Source organism: Chaetodon trifascialis, chromosome 14, assembly GCF_039877785.1.
Source record: "Chaetodon trifascialis isolate fChaTrf1 chromosome 14, fChaTrf1.hap1, whole genome shotgun sequence".
NCBI lineage: Eukaryota > Metazoa > Chordata > Actinopteri > Chaetodontiformes > Chaetodontidae > Chaetodon > Chaetodon trifascialis.
Window position 1 is genome coordinate 16,959,350 of NC_092069.1, and position 26,669 is coordinate 16,986,018.

General features: G+C 44.2%; 1 protein-coding gene across 3 annotated transcripts; it reads right to left on the reverse strand.

Moving 5' to 3' along the window:
- Window positions 1–1,284: 1,284 nt before the first annotated feature.
- Window positions 1,285–25,580, reverse strand: asap3 (ArfGAP with SH3 domain, ankyrin repeat and PH domain 3). 3 transcript variants are annotated; one of them, XM_070979878.1, is made up of 26 exons: window positions 25,184–25,580; window positions 20,800–20,872; window positions 17,446–17,591; window positions 15,946–16,020; window positions 14,874–14,923; window positions 14,210–14,333; window positions 13,079–13,164; window positions 12,649–12,724; window positions 11,596–11,682; window positions 11,286–11,395; window positions 10,378–10,447; window positions 10,180–10,267; window positions 9,806–9,854; window positions 8,793–8,959; window positions 8,491–8,624; window positions 8,261–8,352; window positions 7,991–8,171; window positions 7,021–7,106; window positions 6,123–6,238; window positions 5,967–6,034; window positions 4,897–5,004; window positions 4,504–4,726; window positions 4,017–4,308; window positions 3,581–3,791; window positions 3,275–3,406; window positions 1,285–3,148 (listed from the first exon to the last, which is right to left on the reverse strand). In XM_070979878.1, the coding sequence occupies exons 1-26, from the start codon at window positions 25,307–25,309 to the stop codon at window positions 3,074–3,076; spliced, it is 3,045 nt and encodes a 1,014-aa protein (XP_070835979.1). In that variant the 5' UTR covers window positions 25,310–25,580; the 3' UTR covers window positions 1,285–3,073. The 3 variants fall into 3 exon arrangements, with proteins under 3 accessions (XP_070835979.1, XP_070835982.1, XP_070835981.1); XM_070979880.1 differs by having other exon boundaries at window positions 2,999–3,148; window positions 3,279–3,406; window positions 25,184–25,392; XM_070979881.1 differs by lacking the exons at window positions 15,946–16,020; window positions 17,446–17,591; window positions 20,800–20,872; window positions 25,184–25,580 and adding an exon at window positions 15,390–15,408.
- Between the last annotated feature and the right edge of the window lie 1,089 nt (window positions 25,581–26,669).

The following is a 26,669-nucleotide window of genomic DNA, read 5'->3' on the forward strand; positions in this document are numbered from 1 at the left end:
GGGAGTCTAGGAAATAAATGGGGTCACCTTGCAGCAGTGGATCAGCAGCAAGCTGCTCTCAGATGTAACAAGATGCTGCAGGCGAAACAGAGACAAACTGTGAAAATGCTACATGCAGCCATACAGTGAGACCGAGTCATTTGCTTGTTCATCAGAGCCTCCTCTCTGCTGATTATTTGGTTAAATGGAGGTTAGATAACCCTGTTTTCTGACGGAAAACACAGTTACTGGAAATGCATCCGACTTCGAAGTACTCATTATTGCAAGCCAGGATTTGTGAAGTTACATTAAGCCGATGTTTCTGCTGCTGCTCACTTAATGAAAGGCATTATCCATGTAGATGGCTTTCAGACAGGCGGATCTGACCATCTAGGGTATTAGAAAGTTAGAACATCCTCTATTATATTTTATTTTCTGGGATTATAGACGCTGATGCATACAAACTTGACGTGCTAATAAAAGAGTCAAGCCACACTTGAACCATATAAATCCAGAGATTAGTGCAGGCTTTATTCTGCATTTCATGGATTACTATGATATTCCACAGAGTGTATATTACATTAAATTATATGTGTGTCCTGTTTGTGTGTGTATAAATAAACATAAAGTGGATGAGAGCATTACTCCACTGTGTGTGTTAGCACTGGAAGTGCTCGCTGCATGCATTAGGACAAAGAGACAGGCCTAATGGTGGGAAATGGGTGTGTCTATGGGCTACTCAGTTGGCAGAGCAGAATAAGCGGTGGCATTCACATCCTGGCTGTTAGCGAGGTGGCCGGTTACGTAAGTGACAGGTTGGTGTTTCATCATCCTGGATCAGGGCTAAGTAACGTCCGGACGGAGACAAAATGAGGCTGCAAGGACAGAGAGCGGTGGGGAAACATGCCAAGGAAAGATGGATGGAGAGAGATTTAGCTTTAGGAAGGCATACAGGGTAGAAAGATTTCGGGGGCTGGGTTCCATTTGGATCTCTTATTTATGTCGGGGGTTACTTCACTGAGATTAATAATCTTTTTTTCAGAAATGCCTTATTCACACTCACATTTTTGTGTAGAATTTAAACAGGTAATGGGTCTCTTTGTGAACATATGGAAGGAATACACTGGGAGGATATTACAAGCCAGAGCATAAAAGCAAAAAATACATTGGTTCTAAATCAATTAATCATCTTCTGATTATTTTTTTTTGTAAGTCCTAAATGAATTTGAGTCTATGGATTTTGAATTATTGGACTTCTGATAAACACTTCGGCAGGTGTAATAAAATTTTGATGCATCCAAAACAGACATTCATCCAGTTGTATTTTTCTACATATTGTACAGAACAGGTGTGCAGAAAGTCACTAAAGCCTTTACAGTTATGCTACATTAATGCACTCGACTCACACAGAAATATCACATCATTTCTACTTTAAAAAACTGTATGGCACTTAAAGAGTTTTCTGTGTATGTTACAAATATACTGACTGATGAGTTAATTTACTGTTGACACAGTTCCTACTTACAGTCATCCACCGCCCCACAATTATCTGATAACACGCCTGTCTCTTGATTTGTTTGCTTAATCATCAGTGTCGTAACAAAGCGAACAGACTCTGTGCCTGTTTGTTTAAACTCAGGAATGATTAAAGGAAGTGAACACCTGCTTCCTGCTGCCTTTACCCATCACTGTCTGTTTTCACTTTGGTGAGACTGAATACTGATTATGCAAATGTGTCTGTTCCTCTTCTTTTCTCTCCCTGGCAGCCATTTAGACATCTAACGAAACAGAACAGTGGGCACACGACAACAAATCAGAGGACATCAACTTACCAACATGAAGTATCTGTAATGATATAATCCTTTATAATGCGACAGATGAGAAAACAGGTGATATATATACTGTACATAAGTGGACATGTTGAGACATTTATACACAAGAAATGGCGTGTAATAGCTGTGAAATGTGGGTTTTAGTATAAAAAGTAGAACAGTTACACCTCCTCTTTTCCCTACAGGATCCTACAGTAAATCCTGGAAGCTACTCCGTGTGTGAAGTAAGTGCAAGTGTGCTTGTGTATATCTGGTGCAACACACCTGTCCACAGCAATTGTGTGTGTTCACTGAACAAATTACTGCAGTGGGGTGCTGTTACTAACAAGCTCTCTTTAAGAGCCATTTCCTGGTACAACAGAGTCTTTTCCTTTTTTTTGCTTTACAACACACACCGTCATTATTCCAGGTTCTCCAGAGACAGATGCTTGGAGCCAGAAGAAACTGGATCCTCTGCTCTCCTTGCAGCCACTGAGCTGTGCCCAGAGCCAAGATGGCTGAGCTAAAGTTTCAGATCTCTCCTCGGGCAGCCCAGACGCCTGCCGCTTTGTTGCAGACAGGCTGGCAGGCACAAAGCCCCTTTGAGAGTCCCAGGGCAGGCTGCAACAGACACTGAGCAGGTTTGAACCTCAATCCAACTCTCAGTGTACTGTGATTTAAAAGACTAGACAGTTTCCGTTCACAACAAAAAGCAGCTACATCCCTCTTCAACAGCTGGTTAGGTACACATTTACAGCTCTGCCAACTCTTTAGAAGAGGAGCTTAAAGTGCCTTTAAGGGGGAGGCCCTGCAGGTAAGTTTTGCCTTAAACGTTGTCAATATAATGGCTAAATGGACATTAGAGCAGTTTCTTCCTCAACCACAAATACACTTGTACCTATTAATAGTGGTTCTTGGTTTTAGACAAGCGGAGAAACACGATGCAGTTCAAAAACCAAGGATAGACCAACAGGGGAGGAAATAGCGTCCTTGGAATGAGAGGTTTTATGTGGTTGTGAAAGCCTTCAGTTCCCTTGTTGCTTTCCAGGATGAGTAAATGTTAAAGGGTATAAATCCCTTAAACAGTGCTGTCTATATCCTCAGGCATCCTTTGGCTTGCATGTCCTCATGTGGAAATATTCTGGTTTGAGCTGGACCCAGGAGAACAACACTGTCCTCTCCTGTAGATAAAATCCACTGTGTGGTGACGATAACTTTCCAGTAAGCATCCCGTGCTGGTTCAGTTCCTCTGCTAAGTTACCATACAGTACTTCCACGTCTCCTCAGTCTGTCAGTTTGTGTACATAGTTGACAGGAAAGGTCCCATTCCTGCATGGGTCCCCCTCTATGTGACCAACCTGTCAGGAAAAACAGTGATGTGATATTTACGATGTGATCACAGAGATAAATGTATTTCACATTGCTACCCAGAAGACGAACTGAAAAGGCACCGTGATGAATCAAGAGGTTGCAGTTGCACTTACCCACCAGTGGGTGTCATTAGCAGCCGTGACCACAATGATCTCATCTTTAAAAAAGGCGAGCTGCTCAGAACTGACCGCCCTGCAATCCACTAAAGCCTTGACACGCTTCTGATGAGGCCTGCTGCCAGAAACCTGGAGGAGACATGATATCTTTTACAGTGTGCCACCAGCAAATTTAGACTGACTGTGAAATCTCACCGGCCTTTTCTGACTCTCCACAGAAACAGAAAAGTCCAGTGGAATAGAAGCTTGTGATGTGAAGCAATCAGCTGAATATAATAGAAGGAGATTTCAATGTGATTGTACCATAGCGTTCCTGCGGGGTCGTGGGGCACATGTCACGGTAGGTGAGGATGACGGTGCTGGAGCAGGGGCTGCGGTGAGGCCGGGACTATTCCCCACTAAGCTGCAGTACAGCTCTTCCTGGCTTCCCACACAGCTTGGAGACAGCACGCCGCACTTCCCCTGGTTGCCTCCTCCACTGCTGGTCCGACGATACGATGTGGTCTTCTCCGAGCTGGAGGGTGGAGAAGTCACATGAAATAAGCCAGATTGGACGAGGCCTCTGTCATATGCAGTTGTTTACGAACACATCACAGCTGAGGACAGGTGGATAATAATTTTCATCTGCATGACATTAAAGACTGTCCTAAACAGTTTTAGGAAGTATTGATATTTAAATTTGAGGCCTTCTTTACACCTGACAGAAATGTGTTGGCACAGTGTAGCAGAGCTGTCTCACCTAACAGGCCCTATGTGGTTCTGAGAGGACGTTGGCGTGACGCTGCTTTGAGACCCAGAGCTAGCACCAGGCTGGCCGTCCCACATCTGCTTCTGTCCCCTGAGCAGACCTCCGTGTCCATGTGGAGACCTAGGTGGTCTCCCCACTTGGCCTTGGTGTTCTGGGTTTGGTGAAGGTGAGCTATGTCTGGCCTGAGTCTGGGGACTGGAGGATTGGGAGGCTGGGTTAGAGCAGCGACGTGGAATGGGGTTGCCTTCCTGCGTTGTGACTGAAATCTGGGGGTCTGAGCGACCTGTGGAGGGCAAGAAAAGTCGGACATTGCTGTACACTGTTTTTGTAATAAACCCACAACACAAGTTAAACCATTCAAAAGTATTCGAACCCACTGGCACACAGCATGATGTTGTTATTGTTCTTGATTAATTAATATGAACTTTTCAAAGGTGACAGCAGTGAAGTATTTGTAACACAGATAAGCCTTACTCACCTCTCTGGATGCATTTAACTGGCAGTGGTGGTGGTGCTGATGCTCCAGAGGGGGCGCTGTTGGTTGGAGGATTTCTGTACAGGAAATCCAGATTCTCATATGTCTGACAAGGCCTGATTCCCGCCCCACCGTTGGCACTATTAGCCACACTCCAGCGGGCAAAGGAAGTCCCACCACCCCCATTAGAGGTCGGAGGAGAGCGGTTTTTGGGTAATGGGCTCACCTGGAAGAAAGTGGAAACCATCACAGCGTTCATTTCTAGTTTCTCTCAAGGACTTTTTCTCACAAGCAGAGCAGAGACTGCAATGGAAAACCCCTCCAATGTCCTTCTCCAAACTTTCTGAAGGGTTTTTTGGCAGAGAGGCAAAGTCAGTAATGAGACTGGTTTCTTACCCTCTCATCCAGGTCGTCCTCACTGTCATAAAACTCCTGAGACTGTGTCTCCCACATGAACTCCACGTGGATCTGAGAGTTAAACTTTCCGCTCTGGGCCAGCTCCAACTAAAACATGCACACAGAGCACAAACACTCAGAACACTCTCATCTCCACATTACACATACAGCACACGCACATAATAGCAGGACTCAGCTATGATGCTGTAATTGTGGACTTGGCTCGAACAAGCCAACTACATTTCCACTGCTTTGCTGGAGTAGTTCCGCTTCTTGGCTGTTCTTGAGTTGAAGTTTGGGGGTTTTAGGTACAGTTCAGTGCAGATATTTTAATGTTTTTGGAATAGCTCTTTGATATTTTGAAACTGATACAAAGAAGAAATAAAAAGGGAAAAACGGACAGTTAAAGAGCAGGATTATAAATTATATGCACAATTTTGGAAAAATCTACTGAGAGAAAATTCCCTCCTGTCTGACAACGATCTGTCATATCAGGGTGAATTTGGGTTCAGTGGAAAAAAATGTAAATGAATAACAATTAGGAAAAAGCGAAGGGGGTTATATGATATCAATGAAGGACAGTCCAGAGGCAGCCCACATCTCACTTCAACCTCCATACAAAATGAAATTCAGCCAATTGGAAAACAGGGTTAATTGTAAAGCTGCTCACTTGTTTAACCTTTTCCAGTCTCTAAACAACAAAGCCTGTAAAGCGAGGCTGTGCACAATCAAACAGGATGTTACACAAGGCAGGTCTGATTCGGCAGGGCAGATGGCCGGTAAGAAAATAAAACCAGTTTCTAAATGATACACACTGGGGCCTGATGAGGATAAGATTCCTTGTCCTGGGAGCGGGTCCTTGGCCGAGCTTTGCTGCACAGGGAGTTATTTCAAGGTAGTATTTCCAGTTGTGGAAGTTGCCTTGTTTTGTTTCTGGAGTTAGCTTTCTGGTAGGCATTTTAATGCTGCAACTCGATTCCTCAGTTGAACTTAGGTCCTGACAGTTCGATCTTCAAATTTATGAATTGAAACTTAAAGATGAATTACGAAAGAGGAAAACTGGGTCTCACCAGCTCGACACACTGCGTGTGCTGCAGCCTCCGTGCAACATCAAGGGCCGTCTCTCCCGCAGAGTTCACTTCAGGAGACGTAAAAGAAGAAATGGCTTCAGTGTTTACTGATTGCACTGGGTGAAAGAGATGCAGAGTCAATAGAGGTAAAGGCACCTGTGTGTAGGGCTGCCTTTGCTTTGAGCAGCAACTTGAGAGACTCTGGTTTATGATGCAGGACGCTGTAGTGAAGAGCTGTGTTTCCTTCTGCTGTTCTCTTCTCCAGACAGTTGCTGTAGAGCGAACATACGGCACAGACAGATTGTCATTATTGTAGCAAACTTTCTAAGCAAACCGAACAATGACTCAAGAGGTTAAAGGACTAGTTAGTTCTATTTAAAGTAGAGTCATAGAAAATTATAAAGGTCAATGACAAAAAAGTCAGCGTCAGTTTATGTATGTATGCACTGCATTTGTAATATTTCCACTGTTTTACCTTTGCTTTGCCTTCAAACAGCCTTATCCAACAGGAACTGAAACTGTTAATATTGCTCTCTCCAAAGCCACCAGACTCCTTAGTCAGTTACTTTGTTTGTGTTATTGTGTAACTTTGGTGAATCCTAACCAACCCTTTCAAACACCGAAGTCACACAATAAGACAAACAAACTGAACGGAGACGGAAGAGGCAGCGATCGACCAGACGACCTCCACGTCCTGTGAGGTAAAATGAGTGTTTTTGTCAAAGGAGTCTGGTTTAGACTGTAGCTTTGGAAAGAGAGATATTAACCACTTCAGTTCTTGTTGGAAAGGTCTTCTGATGGCAAACTAAAGCAGAGGAAATATTGTGAATGGAGCATACACTTTAATTATATTGATTTTTTTGGATAGGCCTTTTTTTTTTTTTTGCTTCTTCTTCTTACCTCCTACACCAATGCTCCTGCTCCAAACTGGGGGCATGCTGATGGCCACCTACTGTGGGTAATCCACTACCTATTGATAAGCACCTCATACAACCCCACGTCTATCCCTTTAATCCTATTCATACAAAGGACATACAAATCATGCGTGTCTGACCTGTTCTGGCAGAGGAAATCCACCAGCGCCAGAGAGCTTCGTTCCTCTAGACGCACAGCAAGATGGAGAGCTGTCTCTTTGATCATCTTAAACAGGAAGAAGGGAGGACAAATTAGGTCAAACTGCTGACCCTAAAATGAGGCCATCCATCTGTACAAAACTGTTCAAGTTAGTGCATTTTGTATCTGACAATCAGGTCTAAAGACATGCTGCTAGGATACAGTGGAGCTAACATCAGAGGTTGACTCAGCAGCTCATTTGTGTGTTAAAAAGTAAAAACGTCTATTTATGTGAAGTGCAAAAGGAGGGGCAGAGGAAAAGACGGAAAAGTGCCCGCGTAATTCAATGAGCTCGTCTCGCTTGTTCTCAAGAGACACGAGCTCTGACCTAAAAGCTGCAATAATAAACGAGGGCCAGGCAACACAAACACTAACACACACACACACACACAAACGCGCGCGCACGCACAGTGAAGTCAGTAGGGTCACACACGCTGCTTATGCTGAGCAGGAAGTGTATGACAGGATGGTAGAGCATGATTAAAGACGCGAGGACGAGGCGCTGAAGAGAGACAGCAGAGGCGGAGGGGAAAACACGATGAGAGAATGAGGGGAGGGAAAGATTATGGATTAGAGGCCAGACGCGCTGGGAGGGCGTGCGACTCCCCACCCACATGAACCGTGCACACAAGAGGACAATTAACACATAGTTTACATACTGTAACTATCCACACATCTCCTACTTACTGTACATCTAAACATTTCTTTAACGCCCGGATGATTTGCTTCCACCTTTAACCATTTCAGCCACAGTTAGAAAGTGAGAAGCAGCCTTTTCAGGATGTCATTCAGCCTAAATGCATGACATCTGTGGGGATGTTAGAGTTTAAATTTGTCACAATGTGCGATTATCACAAGCACTCCCACCATGCAGGTGTGTCAAACCCCAGGTGGCTGTAAGTGATCTGTACCTGTCCATCAGACACTGTGAGTGGTTTGGCCAGGTCCGCTCCCTCGGCGTAGAGCTGTAGAAGAGACGTCAGGTCACGACTCTTCACGGCGTCATACAGCCGGCCGGGATCCGCTTCCTCCCTCCGCACCACATACCGACGCTCGGCATACTTCGCCACAATGTACTCCTTTCTGGCATTCCTGCGTGTTCAGTGAACAGATATTAATGGAGAACACAATAAATATAATAAACAGCTTCATCAGCAGTTTTAAAGAAATCAGGCACTCACATGTCACTTTGTGGCAAAGGTTTGATGGAATCATTTGGAAGGCCCGCCTCCATGATGTCATTGAATCTGGTGTTGCCAATGCTGACAGCCAACTGAAGTGACACACAATGCAGCCACAATGATGAGATGTTAAAGTATTTCAATGAAAGGCAGACGCTTACATAATGTGGGCAGTTAGGAAAGTAAAACCACCGAGACTTTTTGTGTGTTTCCACGTGTGCGTTTAGTACCAGGAGCTCAGAGGTGCTCAGTAGGTCCAGAGTGAGTGACTGGATCCTGGAGTAGTGGACACCCAGCTCTCTGTGGATGCCAGAGCACTCTATACAGGTCAGGATGCCCAAGTTGGTCGACAGCCACGTTGGATCTGAGACAGAGCAAAAAAAAAAAAAAAAAAAAGTCATGAGACTCTTAGAAACACATTGAGTCTATAAAAACAGGCTTGACTGCTCATAAAATAAATTAAACTGGTTAGAAAATATTGTTTAATCTCCTGAAGTATTTCCTCATTTATCAACAACAATGACTGGCTGACCTGCAGCTCCACAGTCAGCGCAGGCCTCGTTGCCGGGCATGTGGCGAAGCTCTGCGATGATGGCGCGGGAAAGTTCCTGGAGCCCGCTGTCCTGGAGGTGGAGCTGGTCTCCTCCCAGCGCGGTGTTCAGGGCCTCCTCCTTACTGTTCTGCAGCACTGACACCCAACTGAAGCACACACGCACATACAAACATACAGAAACGGTTTAATTGAAAGGCAAAATTTGTTCTCTAATTTCCACATTTCTTAGCAGCTCACTTGGAGGGGAAACCACACAGTTTGAGGCACCAAGAAACCAAAGCACTGATCATTGCGCTCTTCTTCCCAGAAGATCAAAAGCAGTCCAGCATGTGTTTTGCATGTGTTTTTTGCTCAGTTGTCTGGCGATAAACCATCATCACTCTCACTTTCTCAGTTTCAAGAGTCCTCTGCCACCCAGACTCACACTGAACCTCACATCTTTCATTTCTGGAGCTCTGGTACTTTTCTCTGCAAACCATTTCCATCTCGTTCTGTCCCTAAACTCACATCAAACAATCTGCCGGGTGGCCCACACACAGGGGAAGGCTATGGGACACACAAACCCACATGTGCTCCCCTCAATCCCAACATCACAAAACAAAGTTTTCTTGCTTGCCGTCTGTGGCTAAAAGGAGAAGTTCCAACCAACACCAGCTGGGCCAGGGGGCTCCTAGAGGACAGCTTTGTCTCCCCTAATCCTTTAGTTGCTCTGCCTTTTTGTTCACTGTCAGTACTTCTTCAGTGCATACATCATCAGATTACAGACTCTTCCACTTTACTACACAATCTGTATCTATTTTTATCAGATTTGGTACACCTCAACATTGTAAGTTCAATGCTGTTTCTACCGCTGCACTGCTTCTTTTCCATGCAGGCCTAAGCTCAAATAAAGGTGCGCGGCATGTAACGACTTGCTTATACAATGAAAAAAAAACGAGAGATAAGGAAGTCAGTGAAGCTAACATGCAGCCTACTGCGGTTTCAACACTTACATCACACATTCCTGCTCGTCCTCTGCCTGAAAATGGTACGTCCGATTATCTGCGGAGAAGGAGAAATGGTCGTTAATAAATTGCTCAATAGCAGAGGGTGTGAAGGTGGGTTTAAAGTTAACAGGACAGCAGAAATAAAGGTTGCATGACTCGAAACCAGATAAAACAAGCATGACGCACACCAATCACCTGTTTCAGGCCATAACATTTGAGATAAATCATACAAATCCTACACTACAAGATGTGTCCAATTTGTCTTATTGAAGAACAAATAGGCAAGTTTCCACACAGCTGCACTGCAGATGACTCTTTTAAGTCTTTAATGATATGTGGAGCGTAACGTGCTAAGGGTCAAAAGTTAGGAATGAACCTACGAGTGACCAGGTCAAAGGTCCTCCTGTCCTCTGGGTTCGGGCGCACCTGACAGGTCAGTAGGTTCAACTTGGCTGGCGGTCGATTGATCTGAAAACAGACACACATGCGCTTACTTCAACATTCATTATAGAATTTGGACAGATCTCAGTTGATCAGAATCTGACTGCTTGGCGACAGTTTGACCCATGTGTCCTCACCGTACTGTGGGAAATGGTCAGGCAGCCGAATTTCACTCCACACTTCCTCTTCTGCCACACTTTCCTGATCCTTCAGGATGACATGTCCACAGAAAAAACACGGATGATTTGTGCGCAGTGCATTAAAGTGATAACAGTGTTAACATGTTCCCTTGAATTGAGTGATGGTGATGTACACACCATGCTGGCCCAGCTCACTGCTGTTCACAAGGTTTCACTCTTGTTTCATTATCATGATTGAATCGTGTAAAATGGCTGAGAACGTGTTCTGTTTTGTGTCAGTGACTGAGGGAAAGTTTGCTCTCCTCCCGTCTCCCATTCACCCTACTGAACCTCATCCCCTCTCCTTATTCTTATCACTGTAATCTAGCTGTGTGTGTGTGTGTGTGTGTGTGTGTGTGTGTGTGTGTGTGTGTGTGTGTGTGTGTGTGTGTGTGTGTGTGTGTGTGTGTGTGTGTGTGTGTGTGTGTGTGTGTCTGCGCGTGCGCATGTGTGTGCGCTCGCATGATGCAAAACTTGGATCAGCTCAGTTAGCCAGTCTGCCAATAAGTTCCACAAGAGGGGCCCCTGCTTGAATCTTCATTTCACGATAATGAAGACCAGGTGGGGCAGACAAAGTTTGACTTCCCCCTTTCTCTCTCTCTGTGTGCCTGACTTGCTTACTCCTCACTCAGCTCTGATCACTATTCCCCTCGACAGAGTTAGCGAGCAGCGTTTATCCCTTTAAAACCATTATAACTTCTTAAAATATGCACAGGGAGAATTTTGATCAGACGTGACTGTTTGGTATTTTGAGTTTCCAGCATATTCTGATGTTAATGTGCATGTTGCAGTTCTAATACAATACTTGTGTTATAAGTGCCTGTAATCTGACATTTCCTGACACTGTAACTAACGCTTTTACACACCCGTCACTCTTCTTGAGCAGGAAGCCAGATTTCTCGGTCCCATACTTCTTGTTGCCCTGTGGTTGGTGGATGCTGTACCCGTTGCCAGAGTTCTTCCTGTTCAGATACTCCTGGGATAAAAACACTGACTTTACATCAAAGGCTTCGACTCCGCTCTGAAGATCATGAAAATTTGAAACATAAAACAACTGCGGCAAGACAAAGTCATGTGACAGTAATAACTGACAATCAAAGCCATCTGCCACTGGCTTTTTCAGAGCACACATTGTTTACATACTGACAGCTGAAGATCTGAGAGATGCCAGCATACCTCTTTACCCTCCACTTGAAGTAGTAATCTGAGAGAATCCCTCAACTGAGTGAGTTGTTTTACCTCCTCGTCCTGGTCCAGACGCACCTACAGCACACACAACGCCATAAAAGTCTGTTTATTCAATCGCAGCAATAAAAAGGCAATTAGTTGGAAGAACGGCATGTTTCGTGCTCTCCCCTGTTCACTTGATCACATGCGTGTTTTTTTTATTTGTTTCAGGAATTGGGTGTGGAACGACAATACATCAGAGCTTTGTGTAATGGCCTTTATAATGCAGAACAGAGCACAGTGCTGGGGTGTGTCGTCCTGGGAGGCTGTGCATTTTGTGTTAAAGCAGCAGAGTGACCAGTCTTGCATGCAGCACAAGTCGGTTTAACTGAAATATTTCAGCATTTTTCCCGGGAATCATAACACAGATTCTGCCTGAATTTCCTTCTTTGAGGTCTGGCATGTCTGAGCGGGTCTGTGTTCTGCCCATGCAGAACCAGAAAAACCTCTAACGTTCCCTGTATCACGGTTTACAGCCTGTTTCCAGCGCTCTATCCAGCAAAGGAGAAGAGGGCAAATTGTGTGCAGACTGGAAACCAGTTGGAGTGGTTGGAGCAAAAGGTGTGCATCAGGGAAGGAATGAAAATGAGGGATGCTGTCAGTTTCATCTTTTGGAAATGGGGGGAAGCATTTCTGGGAATAGACTCCAATAACAGTCTCTGCCTGTGGGTTCAGAGGAGGGGTAGAGCCTGAGGTTTTGGCTGTGGTGAAAGAGTAACAGAGAAGTGCTGAAAGGGGCTCTACAACACAATGTGATTTACAGTGAGAGCTTTACTGTAAGTGCCTTCTTTTACCTGCTGTTGTGACTGAGCAACGGATGACAAATGAAGAAGGAAAGTCACAAAAAAAGAGTGTGTTTTGTGATAACATCTGCATGAGTCAGGAGCAAATATTCTTCGGAAATCATAACAATCCTGTCTGCAGATATCAGATAGCTAACATTTACCCGGCTGAACACTGACATGATGCAGGCAGACAGAGAAACAGCCTCTGTGGATTTACCGTGTGAACAGACGCAGCGAGCTTCTCAATAAAGGGGGCGAGATTCTCTGCGGCTTTCAGGCCATCCTGAAAGAAACTGAGATCAGAAAAAGAACAAATGCTGAGTCATGATGGTGCTTGAGCCCAAACATCCGAGTTCACACCAACCAAAACATCACATGCTGAAGCTGTATAAGCAACTCCGTTCCCACATAAAACCCTCAGTATGATTAAAACGGGTAAACGGTTAACGACAGTAATAATAGCTGGTAAAAGGAAAGTGAAACGCAGAGAACCTCAACTATTATACAAAATCCTTCACTGAAACCCTGAGGTACAAATCAAATCCATATGCCTTTTCAAGCCAAGAAAAAGTCCAAACTTTTTTCCTTCTTATTTCACACACACAACAAAATGGCAAAAAGGAAACGTGATGTCGGCTGAGACTGACCTGAGCTGGGCCTGGAAATATTTGATGAGGCTCTGAAGAAGATCGGGGCCCTGACGCACTTTGAGCTCTTGGATCTTCAAAAGATACTGGAAGTATAAACAAAGAGAGTTAAAACCAGGGCAGGATAGAGCAGCTCTCCATGGAAAGGCCGGACTGACCCACAAAAACATGGAGCCTGAATACGAGTGAGGCATCAAAGGAATCGGCCATTTCTCTGTTTTGAGCTTGTTTTTACTGCATGGCTCCTTTCTTTCTACGACACGGATTCATATTGTCTCAAAGGTCGTGTGCCATTCGGTGAATTTTGCAGACTGAAACTGGAAAACAGGAAAGCACAGGGACACAGTGGAGGCTTTACTGTGAATAATTTCCACCTTGCCCCAAGTCTAAAGTCATATTTTAAAAAAGTAGAGAAAAAGCATCGAGGGAAAGCTGTAAGGGGTTTCAGCACCGTGTGGAAGGAATGACTGCATTGTCTTTGCTCCATTAAACCAAAGTCTGAATCCATCTGTGTCTCCGCAGACAGTCTCAACGAAGTGTTTCTCCTCTGTGTATATTTGTGTGTGTTTGTGTGTGTGTGTGTGTGTGTGTGTGTGTGTGTTGTATGTACAGTAGAGACAGACGGAGGGGTGGAGCCGCTTGCAACAAGTGGAAATTCCATTTTCCCTGCCTCTCCTCTTTGTCTCAACAGCTGGTCTCAGTCAGGGTCAGCCCACTGTTTCTCAGGGTTTTCTCCAGCTACATGTGCACGAACACACTCAGCTCAGACTGCACCACCTGTATGTAACAGCACCGTCAGTGCATTTCACAAGAATTTCCCCTAATTTGGCTTTCAGGTGTGGGTCATGGAGCACTTTCATCTGCCTTTGAACTGCACTTTCTAATGTGTGTGACCCAGCTCTGCGGCAAGCCTGCGAAACTCAAGCAATTAAGCTCATGTTTGACTTTCTAAAACATACTTCTTCCATCGTAGAAATTACTGGAGAGACACAAAAAGGACTGAGCCTGGCCATGCATTTGTATGGAATATGGAATCCACAAGGTGGACCACCCATGTGAACTGAATCAAGCCCACCTCAGGTATGTGAAAGGTGTCTGGGTCTGGTATTTTGACTGGCACTAATCCCCCACCTCACACATTTGCAGCTGAAAGGTCCTCCTCTCCCTCTCCATGTCCTCCCCTCCGTCTGATCCCTCTGTCCTGATCAGCCCCAGCTGCCTGGTCTTCTCCTTCCTCTCCTTCTCTAGCTTCCCTCTGACGGGGGGAGGGCAGGAAAGAAAAAAAAGAAGAGAGGAGAAGTGAGACAGAAGAACTGTTATCCTGAGTCATTTACGTGCACACTTATGGGTACTTAACAATTCTCTTATCTGTCTGTCTCTTTCTCTCTGGGTCGTCTTTCTCTGCTAACTCACCTTCCTCAGAGAGAGAGGTGAGAGGAAGTCAGAGGAAAGACAATAAGGGAGAGTTGAACTCTCCTTACAACATTATAAAACACTAACACCAGAAAGAGATCAAATGATGGCTGCAAAGTGCAGAGCCTCAGTTTCATTTCACAGCGATGTAATGGAGAAAGGCCAAGGGAGATAAACTACTGTCCTATTAACCTTTGCAGTTACACCAACTTCTGTGATCCAGTGAAAGACGAGCTCGAGCTGTAAATGTGCAACGAGATTCTCCTTAGGCAATAAAATCTGCCTCAAGTGTCGGCTTCTTTTCTTTGGTGAAGCAATAAGGCTTGAAGATGAAGAACTGAATGTGAGGTAACAAAGTCTGTGTCAGAGTGTGGTTAATTACATTTTTACATCGTACTCCTTCCAACTCTTCTCCATCTGTTTCTTGAGCTCCTGCAGAGAAGAAGAAGAAGAAAAAAGGCTGCATTGAATAAAGCTGTTTTCATGTAGACTAAATTCAACACAGGGAAGTTACTCTTCATGTTACTGTCAGACAGTAGTGTTTCCATAACATGGCTAATAGACATACAGTCAGGGGAAGCAGCACTGCCTTATGTATTGGTTATTATATGCGTAGATCTGGGTGGAGTCAGACACTTCATGCACAGAGATGTGATTACTCATGTTATGCTAACTGGTCTGCAATCTGGCTGAACAGGATTTCAGTAGCAGTTTGCCTTCCTTCGCAGTTACAGTGAAGCAATGTTTATCTGTCAAATCAGCTGTTTCAAACACAGGGCAGTGACAGGAGCTTAGAGAGGCATTAGCCTGTTATTACTCACTAGTCTGCTGGCAAATCAAAAGGCCAGATACTGGGCAAGACAGGTCGGTTCAGTATTGGAACATAGCTCGGTCTTACGTATTAATCTGCATAAACAGCCTCATCTTATCCAATATCTTAGCAGGCTCAGCTGGGTCTACGACACAGACAGACCGCATTATGCGCTCAGAGAGGAAATCCACCGTAACACTGGTTCTACATTGTGATAACGATGTTGTTTTGGTCACTGGAGTCAACATCTACAAATGCAGACACCCGTATTCCTGAGCTGCAAATCAGAGCACTGTGAATAAATGGAGTCATCAGAGTGCCCTGTTTATATCTGGTTCACAGAAACTGAACTAGTTCCTGACTCAGCAGCTTTTGTGTGAATTAACTGAATCAGAACTGTGTTTGTGGGTGCTGTCTCTTAAGCTGTTCAGTTTCAGGATATGTCTCAAGGTGACCGCATTACTACAAGCTGCCTGCTGCAAACTGCAAAATGTCGTAGAGGTGAGGCATATTAGAGATGGATTTCCCCTCAGGTAGGTATAGTCTCTATGTCCTACAACAAGACATTGAAACAAGTCATCATGATGCGCATACCACAAGTTTTATTAATATCAAATACATTTTTAATAAAATCTAGACTCACTAATCTGCCGTCCCGGAGTTCTGACTTCAGCACATTTTCCAAAGGAAACGCCATGATGTTGTTGAGGTTTTGTACCTGTAAGACATGAAAGAACACAGAAAAGGAGTAAAAAGGTTAAAAATAGTCCACATAATGTTACAGGTGGCTCTTATCTATCTATCTTGCAGAATAAGCAAACACGTTCTACACACTCTCCCTATGGACTTACATTTCTGGGAATGATTGCAGATGACCCAAAAACATGGTGAGTCAGTCATTTTGAACGGGTGATTCACTGAAAGAAAACACTGGGCAATAAGCTGCACCATTAAGATGTTTTTGATCCAAGTCGGAGCGTGACGCAATGATTTTTCTGACTGTTTGTGTAAAGTGGAAGTCGAGATTAATTTGAGGTTTGGATGGAAATGAGTTGAACTGAGTCTATAGGGAATCTGAGGAGGATGAATCACAAAGCAAGCAGCATAACGCCGACAGGTTGAGCTTTACAGTAATATATAATTAGCACAAATTCCCGAATGGAAATACGTCACGTTTTCACTAAGGCATGCAGCACGGCTACGTCCCTTATCCTTCATCTCCAGTTCACAAATCTCCAGTTGACCATGTCGAAATTTGCAGTCTGTAAATGTTCCTGCAGCCGCTCAACCAAGCTGCACCCGGCCCTTAACATAAATAATGTCCAACTACTTCCGCGAGCTGGCTGCAGAGGTGACCTTTATATATTGACACAGAGGCCTGGTGACTGGTAAGGTTGTTTTGGTTACCATCCAAAAGCTGAGGTAACTGATGAATGATACACCGAGTTCTTACACGGGGAAATACCAACTCCCAAAGTGTCAACACGTGTACACATGACACAAGGCGGTATGCACGCTGCAGCCCAATCACAAAATCACACACACACACACACACACAGTGCTAAGGGACACACGTAGGTTGATTTTGTAGTACAAGTCCTTAAATCATCCTCCTGTTAGTCTTTCGGACCCACTTCCTCCTCACATCTGTAAGGCCCAGTCTCCCCTGTGAAGCCTTGATTGACACATGGGGGGAGTGTGTGAGACGGTGTGTGTTGACTCACACATGGAGGTCTGGGATGAATTATCATTGCCATAGAAACTATCAGTGGGAGGGTTCCGGACTGCCCCAGATTTTGGAGTTGAGAAGCGCGAGCGTGCAGCTGCTGAAAACCCCCTTTTCCTTCATGCATTCATGCACGTATGCGGGTGCACACACATTTATCACTCACACATAGGCCAAACATGTTGTGTAGAGAGATTTGAGGTTCTTTTCTTCTACTTTTTATCATTGTTTGAGTATTTTAGAGCCAAATAATGACCCAGCTTCTCTTTTAGTTTTGTCTTTATTTCCACCCCTCCTCCCTCAGTCTCTGAGGTTTTGTGTGTGTGTGGTTTTAACTCTCTACTGAAGGCAGCTAATTTTAGGAAACCTCTCCATTCCCTTGCCCTTTTCCTGCACACTCTTCTCCTCTTTCCTCACCAGATTTTTGAAGAGGGCCGTGACCTCTCTGGTGAACACAGCCAGGTTGAGGAAGCCTGTGGAGACTTCGTTGTTGTCCTGGGTCAGGTGGCTATTCCCCAAGTTCTCCAGCACCTCGATATACTGCTCCTTGTTGTCCACATGGGCTGAAAAACAACACGTGCACACAAAGTGAGTAAAGACATAGACTGTTAAAGGTGACTCAGACTTGAGCTACATGTGCAGGAAATCTGAAGAAGACTTATCCTTCTACACAAAGAGTATTTAACAAGACAAGCATGTGGGATAAATTAGTACTGGTTTCCACCCATCATGGTGCAGGAGCCAGGCAAATATATAGAGACCCATGTTTCTCTGGGGCTTATAGGTCACTTTCCCAAGGGCCATGACCTTAGTTGGCTTGCAGTCTGCTGAATTTATGTGGAAAAAGGCTGATGGAAAAGAATCTGAGCTCTGACTGGCACCACTTTGGTTTATGTTACACTAAATGAGGTTTTACCCTGCAGCTATTTTAAATAAGGTTTAGATGAGGACATCAAATAAACACAAGATCCAGTTCAAGCAATGGAAGTCATCATTTTCAATCAGCAAAGATGGAAAATTGATGAATAATTAAAACCAAATATCTGTTCACTACAGTTATATAGAAACATCTTAGCTGACTTTAGGAAATCCCAACAATAGGGTCCAATTTCCAAGATTTTCATTAACACAAACGTCTGTTCAGTCATTGTTGTCGAGTGAGGTAACACAATGGAGATGCCCATTGAGCCAAGCATGAAAGTATTGTAGTATTTATATTTGCAGTACTATGAACTGGATGTCTGTGGCTACATTTCTGAAAAAAATGCTGCATTAAGTTCAGCTTAGTGCAAGTCGAAGATTTCCTACTTCTGCAGCTTCACATTAAAAGCATTTAACAGGCAAAACACAAGCTGACTTTTATTATGAAAGAGTCACAGGAAATACAATGTGCTATCGTTCTTAAAAAATGCATCTACAAAACAAGACAATGGTCATTTTCAGCAGTTTTTGACAGCAGTGAAGTATTGCAGGGAGTAATGGAACAAGAAGGAGCAGCCACAGTGAGGTGCGAAGAGCTGCAGACAACAGGCTGCAAACTTCCAACTTCTCAGAGAGGTAACAAAATCCTTTCACCGAGCCCTCCTGTTTGCAGACTCATGGATAAAATCAGATCATGATTGCTCACAGAATCCTTAAAAAAGGTCAATTATTGTCTTACTTCTTTATTAATACAAAGTTAGTTTGTTTTGCTGCCCCCAAAATTATGTGGCTTGCAGTATCTCTCTGCATTACCCAAATCAACTAGGACTGAAATCTTAAGGATTATAACTTTAAGGTAAAATGAAACCATTTGTTGGTGGTTGTGCAGCAACAATTTAAGGAATCAGTAAAGGGACACGTGGACCAGACATCTGGAGAAGCGCCCAAAGCAGACTAAACAGACAAAAGCAGATATAAGCAGAAAGAGTACAGTAAGCTCATCTGTTCTGCTCCAGTTTCCACTTCTAGACAAACATAAAATGGTAAACTGACTGTAATTGGGAGGCAGGCTGACACAGCTGTACCAACTGGCTGAAAAGCAAAAGTGAAAGATTTTGGATGAGAGAAAAAAAAATGAATTTAAGGAAAGAATGCAGACACACTGCAGGACAGAGGAGACAAGATCGGGGGGGAGAAGGAGAACTGAGCTGCTGTGACTGCACAGCCATTATAAAAAGTATTATAACAAACAACAAGCCTGCATCTATCAAACAACAAACAGCTGAGTCACAGAGGAGCTCAGAGGATGATTTTACAGCTGACCTTTAACTATCAGATACCAACAGGGCAACTCAACTCTTTCCCTCCTCTGCCAGGACACACACAGACTCACAGGCCGCAGCATCTTGGCAGAAAAGTGGTACTTAGCGATTTATGGGAATAGAGAACGAAAGAGGAGAACATCTCACCATGTGTGTGTGGGGGTTTTTTTAACATGTGTGACACAGTAACGGACAATCAGACTGCATGGGGGAGGAGTGGGCGTACGATTGTGTCTGTATGCATGGTGAGTCAGACTGTTGATTAGCATCAGGACGGACTGAGGGGTTCAACAACATAATGACACGGTGGAGGGGCTCCTGTTGTGTTTTTACTGGAACTAATCCATCTGATTTTATTTAGCTACAGAAGAAGACATAAAGAAGTAGAGTAAATACATATGGAGGAGAATGATGGAGCACTTCTCAGCAGCTTTAGTACTGCTGCTGACTGTATCTGGTTGCCTAATTCTGGGCAGCTGGCTATCTGACTCATTTTAAATAAAAACTATGAGCTGAAGCCTCGAACTACGAAGCGGGGACAGAAAAACAACTTCAGGATATGCAGTTCCTGAGTTTCTCCCGCGCATTTTTGAGGCGAATACTCACATCTTATGCATGTTCACTTCTGACAGACCCGCGGTGACGTACTGCAGGCTTTCATGACACATACGTACACTCACAAAAACAGTCATTTAGTGACCCAGCGGATCTGTTGGGTCACTGCATGGCAGCTTGCTCTGACAGAAACCGCGCATACCATTTACTTTAACACACACACACACACACACACACACACACACACACACACACACACACACACACACACACACACACACACACACACACACACACCACAGAGCCATACACTCTGTGTGGATATAAACACAATCACCCAACATCCCACGCACCCTGGTCCCATAACAAGGGGCCTCACTCATAAACACTACTGCCCGCATGAGCTTGATGAAGTCATCTCAAGCAGGCTTGTACAATGAATGATGATGATCCTCCCCTATAGACTGAATCCTGCCATAACAGAGGCTGACCGCTATCTCAATCTAAATGTAAGCAGGCATGCGTCATTTGTGGATTTCTTCATGGATGTTGTCAAAAGTTGTAGTGTTGTGTTAATACATTACAACCTTTGTACAATATCACAAGTTAAAGTTCATTCTTGACTTGGTAAATGGCAGTTTGACAAAACAATCCCAACTCAAGGCCAACTTGCTGTGTTTTCTTTGTGGTGCTTTCTTCTTCATCACCTTTTCCGTGTGCTGATGAAATCTCTAGAAGAGCCACTTAGTTGACCTTGAGTTGAAATTGTTCTGCCAAATTATTATTTGCTAGCTCATGAATGACCTTTCATGCATAACCTCAAGCCAACATGGATAAGTAGCCCTCAGAGTGCAGTGGATGAAATCATAACAGCCAACATTTGAAAGGAAATAGCTACTAAGTGAGTCTTGAGGATTGTTTCCTAAACATAGTGATGAATTGTGTGACTGAGATGACATCATGTGACACTTACAGAGCCCAGATGTGTGTATAGTTTTGATCATCTTCCTCATCCTCTGTAGAGTCGTGTGGTCCACCTCCAGAGACTGCAACAGAACAGTGAGACAAATACGAGTGTGTGAAATTAAACATCAAAATAAAAGATGTTTGCACTTGACAATGTCTTATTGTCTTGTTCATATCAGCAATCAATATATTTTGTAATACATTTTCTGGTAATCTGTTTCAGAGACTGTCTGTTTTGCCTTATCTGGTGAATTAAATAACAAAGTTTAAGCAAGACTTTAACAAACAGATGCAAAATACATTAAATCCAATATTGCCATACAGTAATATGCAGTTTGTTGATTTGCACCATTGCCTGAATTGGCCTAATTATACACTAAGGGATATTTGGGGGATTAACGCATCAGCATTACAGGAAAAGTTCATATTGCTGACAAATATATTCTCTTATCACCAAACCAAGGCTTCGCTCTCTACAACATGCAGATTAGAGATTACAATCTTTCACAGACGTTAGTAATTATCACTAAGCTACACTGATGTTTGACTTGTGTTTGTTTTACTCTACAGGTTTACAGCAGGTGTGCATGTCTGCGCTCAGTCGTGCTTAATTTTCTCACGATGCGTGACTAAGGTGAACAGGTGAGTCAGCATTCGACAGCAAAGCACTGTTGTGTTGTCATGTACAACCCCGAATGACGCCACTGCATTTATGTCACGTGTCTGACTGGCTGTCACTTTCCAGGCTTAAACAACACTTTCTCACATGGAGACCAGACTGGGCTTTTCTGCAGGAAAACAAGACTTCCCGTAAACATGACACATGATGCAGACACAATACAAACAGGCTTGATTGTCTTTGGGTAATAAATCTCTTCCAAAGCGACAGCAAAGTTTGAAACTACATCCTGTTTATTCTCTTCACACAGGCCACTTGTTTCACCGAGCTAGACATGCTGCACTCCACCTACAGTGAGTGCCACCAGAAATAGTTTTAATGAGGCAGTAATCTGGACTAACAGAGACTCTGCCTTGTTAGATGGTGTCTTGTTTACGCACCCCAGTCCTTCCTGGTCAAGTCCACTCCCTGAGTGTTGGTTCACTAATTAAAAGGCAGTGTGGGTGTTGTGTAATGTGACTCTGCAGAAAATGAATGGCAAAGTGATTTAGTGGAGACTGGAGATGGGAGGTGCTCGCTGCTGCTGCTGCTGCTGCTGCTGCTGCTGCTGCTGCTGCTGCTGCTGCTGCTGTACTTTCCTCTGCTTGGTAAGATGGCTGGCAGTCGGGCTGCCCCCTAACGGTCCACCAAGTTATCATTGATCAGCTAGATGCAGATTGGGTGTATGGGAACCAAATGTTAGATTAATTTGAAAGTATACATCATCCATCATGTTGATGAGCATTGGTTTGTGTGCAGTTGGAAATCATCTCCACGTTTTGAACAACTCTTCTTGCGTGATGTGATAGTGAGATGAACTAAATTAACAAAAGGTTCATTTTCCTTGCAGGGATTTTTTTACACATTCAGAATCATTATCGCCTTTGCTGTTAGCGCTGTCGCTAACAGGCAGCTTGCAAATGCTCATTAGCATGGTTTTGTATTTCTCTGTAATGTAGCATCGTATTAATGTGATTTACAACACTCTCTCATGGCCCTGCAACTCAAATGATCTGATGCCCAAAAAATATATATATTTAAATAATGAAATGAGTATCATTGACGGATGGTCCACCATGGCTTGAACTAAAGACTACCAGCTGACGAGGAAACCCTTTGGTCGGGGGCAGCCCTCGTTGGCAGACAGGGGATAAACAGTGGAAACAAGCTGGTGCAGGTCAATGAAACAGACTGTGTTTGTTGAACTTTGTGGAATAAATCAGGGCACACGGACACACAAACAGACAGTCAACCCACCCTTCAGTCGAGACAGACAAAAAACAACATGCACATCCCTTCTGGACGGCGATGAGCTCCACCCGTGAGTGTGCTGATGTTGAAAAAACTAGCATTCGCAGTCTTTTACAGAGCCTCATTGTGCCTCTATGTGAGGTTGTGGACACCTGCTGTTGAGGTGTGTGTGCGTGTGTATGTGTGTGACTGCTGGCAGCAGAGCAGCAGACATTGGATCCTTATTTGCCGCATTACCTGGGCATGATGACATACTTTGCTGCAGGAAAACCTGCAGTATTTCATTTCAACATCAACACATGAGCCATAGGAGAAAACTTGAGAACCATCCTCAAAAACTTTTATGGATAATTACATAAAGACCATTATAGCTCATAGCTATTGCAAACGAAACTATCCCTTATCCGTCCGTCTTTCCGTCTCTATCTTTGCCTCTAATTAGTAGTAATAAGTAACAAGCAGTGGAGTGTGTGGCGGTAAATGGAGTCTCTGTCTCCCTGCCTGCCACCGTAAACCACACACATACCCACACACTGGCCTAGCCATTAATCAAGCTGGTCCCAGCTGAGCAGACTAAACATAATAATCCAAAGATCTATCTATAAAGGGACTGTTGGCTTTACATCTGTGTGTGCCTCTGCCTGCCTGCCTGCCTGTCTCTGTCTGACTGTCTGTCCGTCTGTGTGCACATGTGTAGGATTCCAGCATGTCCCTCCCCAGAGCAGCTATTCCAGCTATGTGTTTTCCACTATGTTGTGGCCATAAATAAGGACATTAGGCCAGGATAAATACATCAGACAGCTGTCTAAAACTATTCTCTTTATAAATCCTGGACTCTGTTGTCTCCATCTCGGCTCAGCAGTCTGTTGCTAGCCAGGATTGAAGACCTTTCATCTCTCTGACAATTCAAAGCTCTATACCTTGTTGGGCGATGCATCAAATGGATCATCAGCCATATATCAGGATATCTGGAGTATAGACTGGATTACTGCTTAATACTGAGCAGAGCTTAAATGATTGATCGATGAACTGTCAACTATTAAATTTAGGAAACGAATTATCTGACTTTGGTTTCTTAAATGTGAATATTCTCTGGTTTCTTTACTCCTCTGTTACATTTAACTGAACATCTTTGGATTATGGACAAAAGAAGACATTTGATGATGTCATCCTGCACTTTAGGAAACACTGACAACATTTGACATTTTCACCATTTTCTGACATCCTATCGGCCAAACAACCAACTGATTTATCGGGAAAATAATCGACAGACTGCTCCACAATGAAAATAATCATCATTGCAGCCCTAATACCGAATTACTGCTGTTAAACAACTGTTGCATAGGGAAATTTATCACTTTCCCCAAGTGGTGCATAGAGAAACATCCTCAGTTTTCAATTTGTAACAGCAAATCCATGGTGGTTCAAACTAATGAGAGCTAACTGAAAACAGAACTCCATCTTGGTCTGTGCACTGTTATATCACACGGAGGACACACAAGGAAGGACCAACTTGTGTGCATACTTGGATTATTTATTTAATGGCAGCGTTCATGGCAGCCTCACTGTGTTTCCTCCTTTGCCTGAGGAGCTTTGGGAGAACAGATTTCGAACAAACACACACACAGGCACGCACACACTTACACACACCTCTCAAACAGGCCTTCAGCCAAAGCACCAGTTCAAACAGACAAAACGCACAAACTGGCCTTCACAGACGTGTTTGCAAGCACGCTTCCAGTTACAAACAAAACCTTCCTGTGTAACACACCGTCTGCTGTGCCATGTGTGTGTGCAGTTTGTGTCCCATCTCAGCCTGACTCCCACCACACAAGTACACTCTCTGTGTGCTGCTTTACCTCATGTAACCTCAGGTAACCTTAACTTTTCTGCTGAACCTGAAGTGGATCACCATGAGGACCAACATCCAGCACAAGCACAGCACAGAACACGTTAACAAGCGGCACTAAATAAGTTGTGGGTGACAGAGTCTCATGAAAATGGTGTAAAAACACTTCTGAAGTGTCCAAGTCTCCAGACCAGAACCAGAATCTTAGTCCCATGTCTTAACAGGGGCACCAGGTCACCCCAAAACTCAGCATACTGGACATGCATGTCTATGAAGAAACATGTTACTCCAACACTATAACAACAACAACAACAACAACAATTAACACACATTGCTCCTGCTCATATATCCCGTTGCTGTAGCATAAGCTCCAGTTTTTGGGGTGAAATGACAAAACTAGGAGCTAAGTCTCTCTCGGTCAGCTGTGCTCACCTGGAAACAATGTTGAACAAGCTCAAAGACTGTTTTATGATGCCGTAAAACGCCCAAAGCTGTCATGCTGAGGCGTAAGCTAGCCTACAGGTGAGTGTTCGGCTATTCCTGAGCCACAGCTAACATGAACGCTACACGGACAGGTAAACAGCAGACAAAGGTGCATGTTTCTCTGCGCCGCCTGCCCTCCACCTCTCTCACCTCCTCCACGAGCGAAACCGTGTTCCGACAGTCGCTCATTTTGGACTGAAAACTGGACGTCCCCGGCGAAGACAAATCCTCGTTGGTCAGGACCACAAAGTCCGAAATGCTGATTCGCTCCGGCATGTTTGGAGCGAAACGGGTCAGACGATCACTGAGGAGAAAAGTGAGCCAAAGTTTCACGCGCGCACGTCATTCCCATTAGAAGAAAAAAAGATGAATAGTTTACTCCTCCGTTGTGTGCAAGAAGACGACTGAAAAGAGGCTGTATTCCTCTCAGTGTTTGTCCCTGAACGCGTCTTAAAAGGTGAAAAGTTGCCCGAAAGCGGACCTGCGTCTTGACCGAGTTTAGACTCCGCTCTGCGAATGTGTGCGCGTGGAGGTGCGCCAGCGCGCTATTGTCCGCCCCGCGAGGGAGGGAGCAAGCTCCATCATCACGTGGGAATGTTTGTGCTTTCTGGCACACTGCAGAGACAGAAAGAGAGCGTGTGTGTGTGTGTGTGTGTGTGTGTGTGTGTGTGTGTGTGTGTGTGTGTGTGTGTGTGTGTGTGTGTCCTGGCCCTCGTCTCTTTCATTCTTACTTCTCATTTCTATGCAAACTCCTGAGAGTCTGCACTGTGGTCGCCATGGATATGCAGAATGCCTCATTCATGGACTGAACTGAAGGAGAGAAATTTCAATGGACGATGGTTCTGAGAGGAGCCTTGCAGTGAGGCAGGGACATACTTTATCAAGCATCAGTGCTGTTATAACTCAAAGCTCTGATGTTTTGCTTTGATTTATATAAAGGGGGTATTTTATTTTAAATATTCAGATTTGGGGCTTTTGCACAAAACTCATGCAGCACTTGCGCACATTCATCACAAGCAAGGCGTATGCAGCTGTGAAACTTCCCTTTAATCTGGAGTTTGGAGGTGTAACACCTCTTTGGGTCTTAACACCTTGATCTTCGTGCCTGCAGGCTCCAAAGCCTCTTCCTCTTCCTTTCCTTTTCAAGTCATGAAAGGACATTTTTCAATGAGGCCGGATTCCTGAAGTCCCTCCCTGCTGACCTTCTCCTGAAATCATCCGACAAAGTGAACAAAAAGGAAAGAGTGCATCAGGAAGGTGGGGGGGGGGGGGACTACATGAGCTGTGTATAGAACATAACTCCTGCATGCCTGGTATTGTCAAGCATGTCAACTCCAAGAAAGGAGGTGTATCACTGAGCCTCGCCTCAGGCAGAGCGGTGATACAATACACTATGAAGTGCAGATGGGTGATTTCAGGAAGCCGCATCAAATACAGTGGTTCCCTTTGGTTTTACCACAAAACCACATATTTGCCCACAGAAGTTTTACAAAGACAAAATTAGTCGCAGCTCTATAGACAACTTATTTTAACTATATTCATCCAAGGGAAAGAAAAACAGGCCTACTTTGTGGTAGAAGGGTCTTATCCGCCCTCTGTAACTACTTATTACTGCCACTCAGTGAGTGGAGCAGGG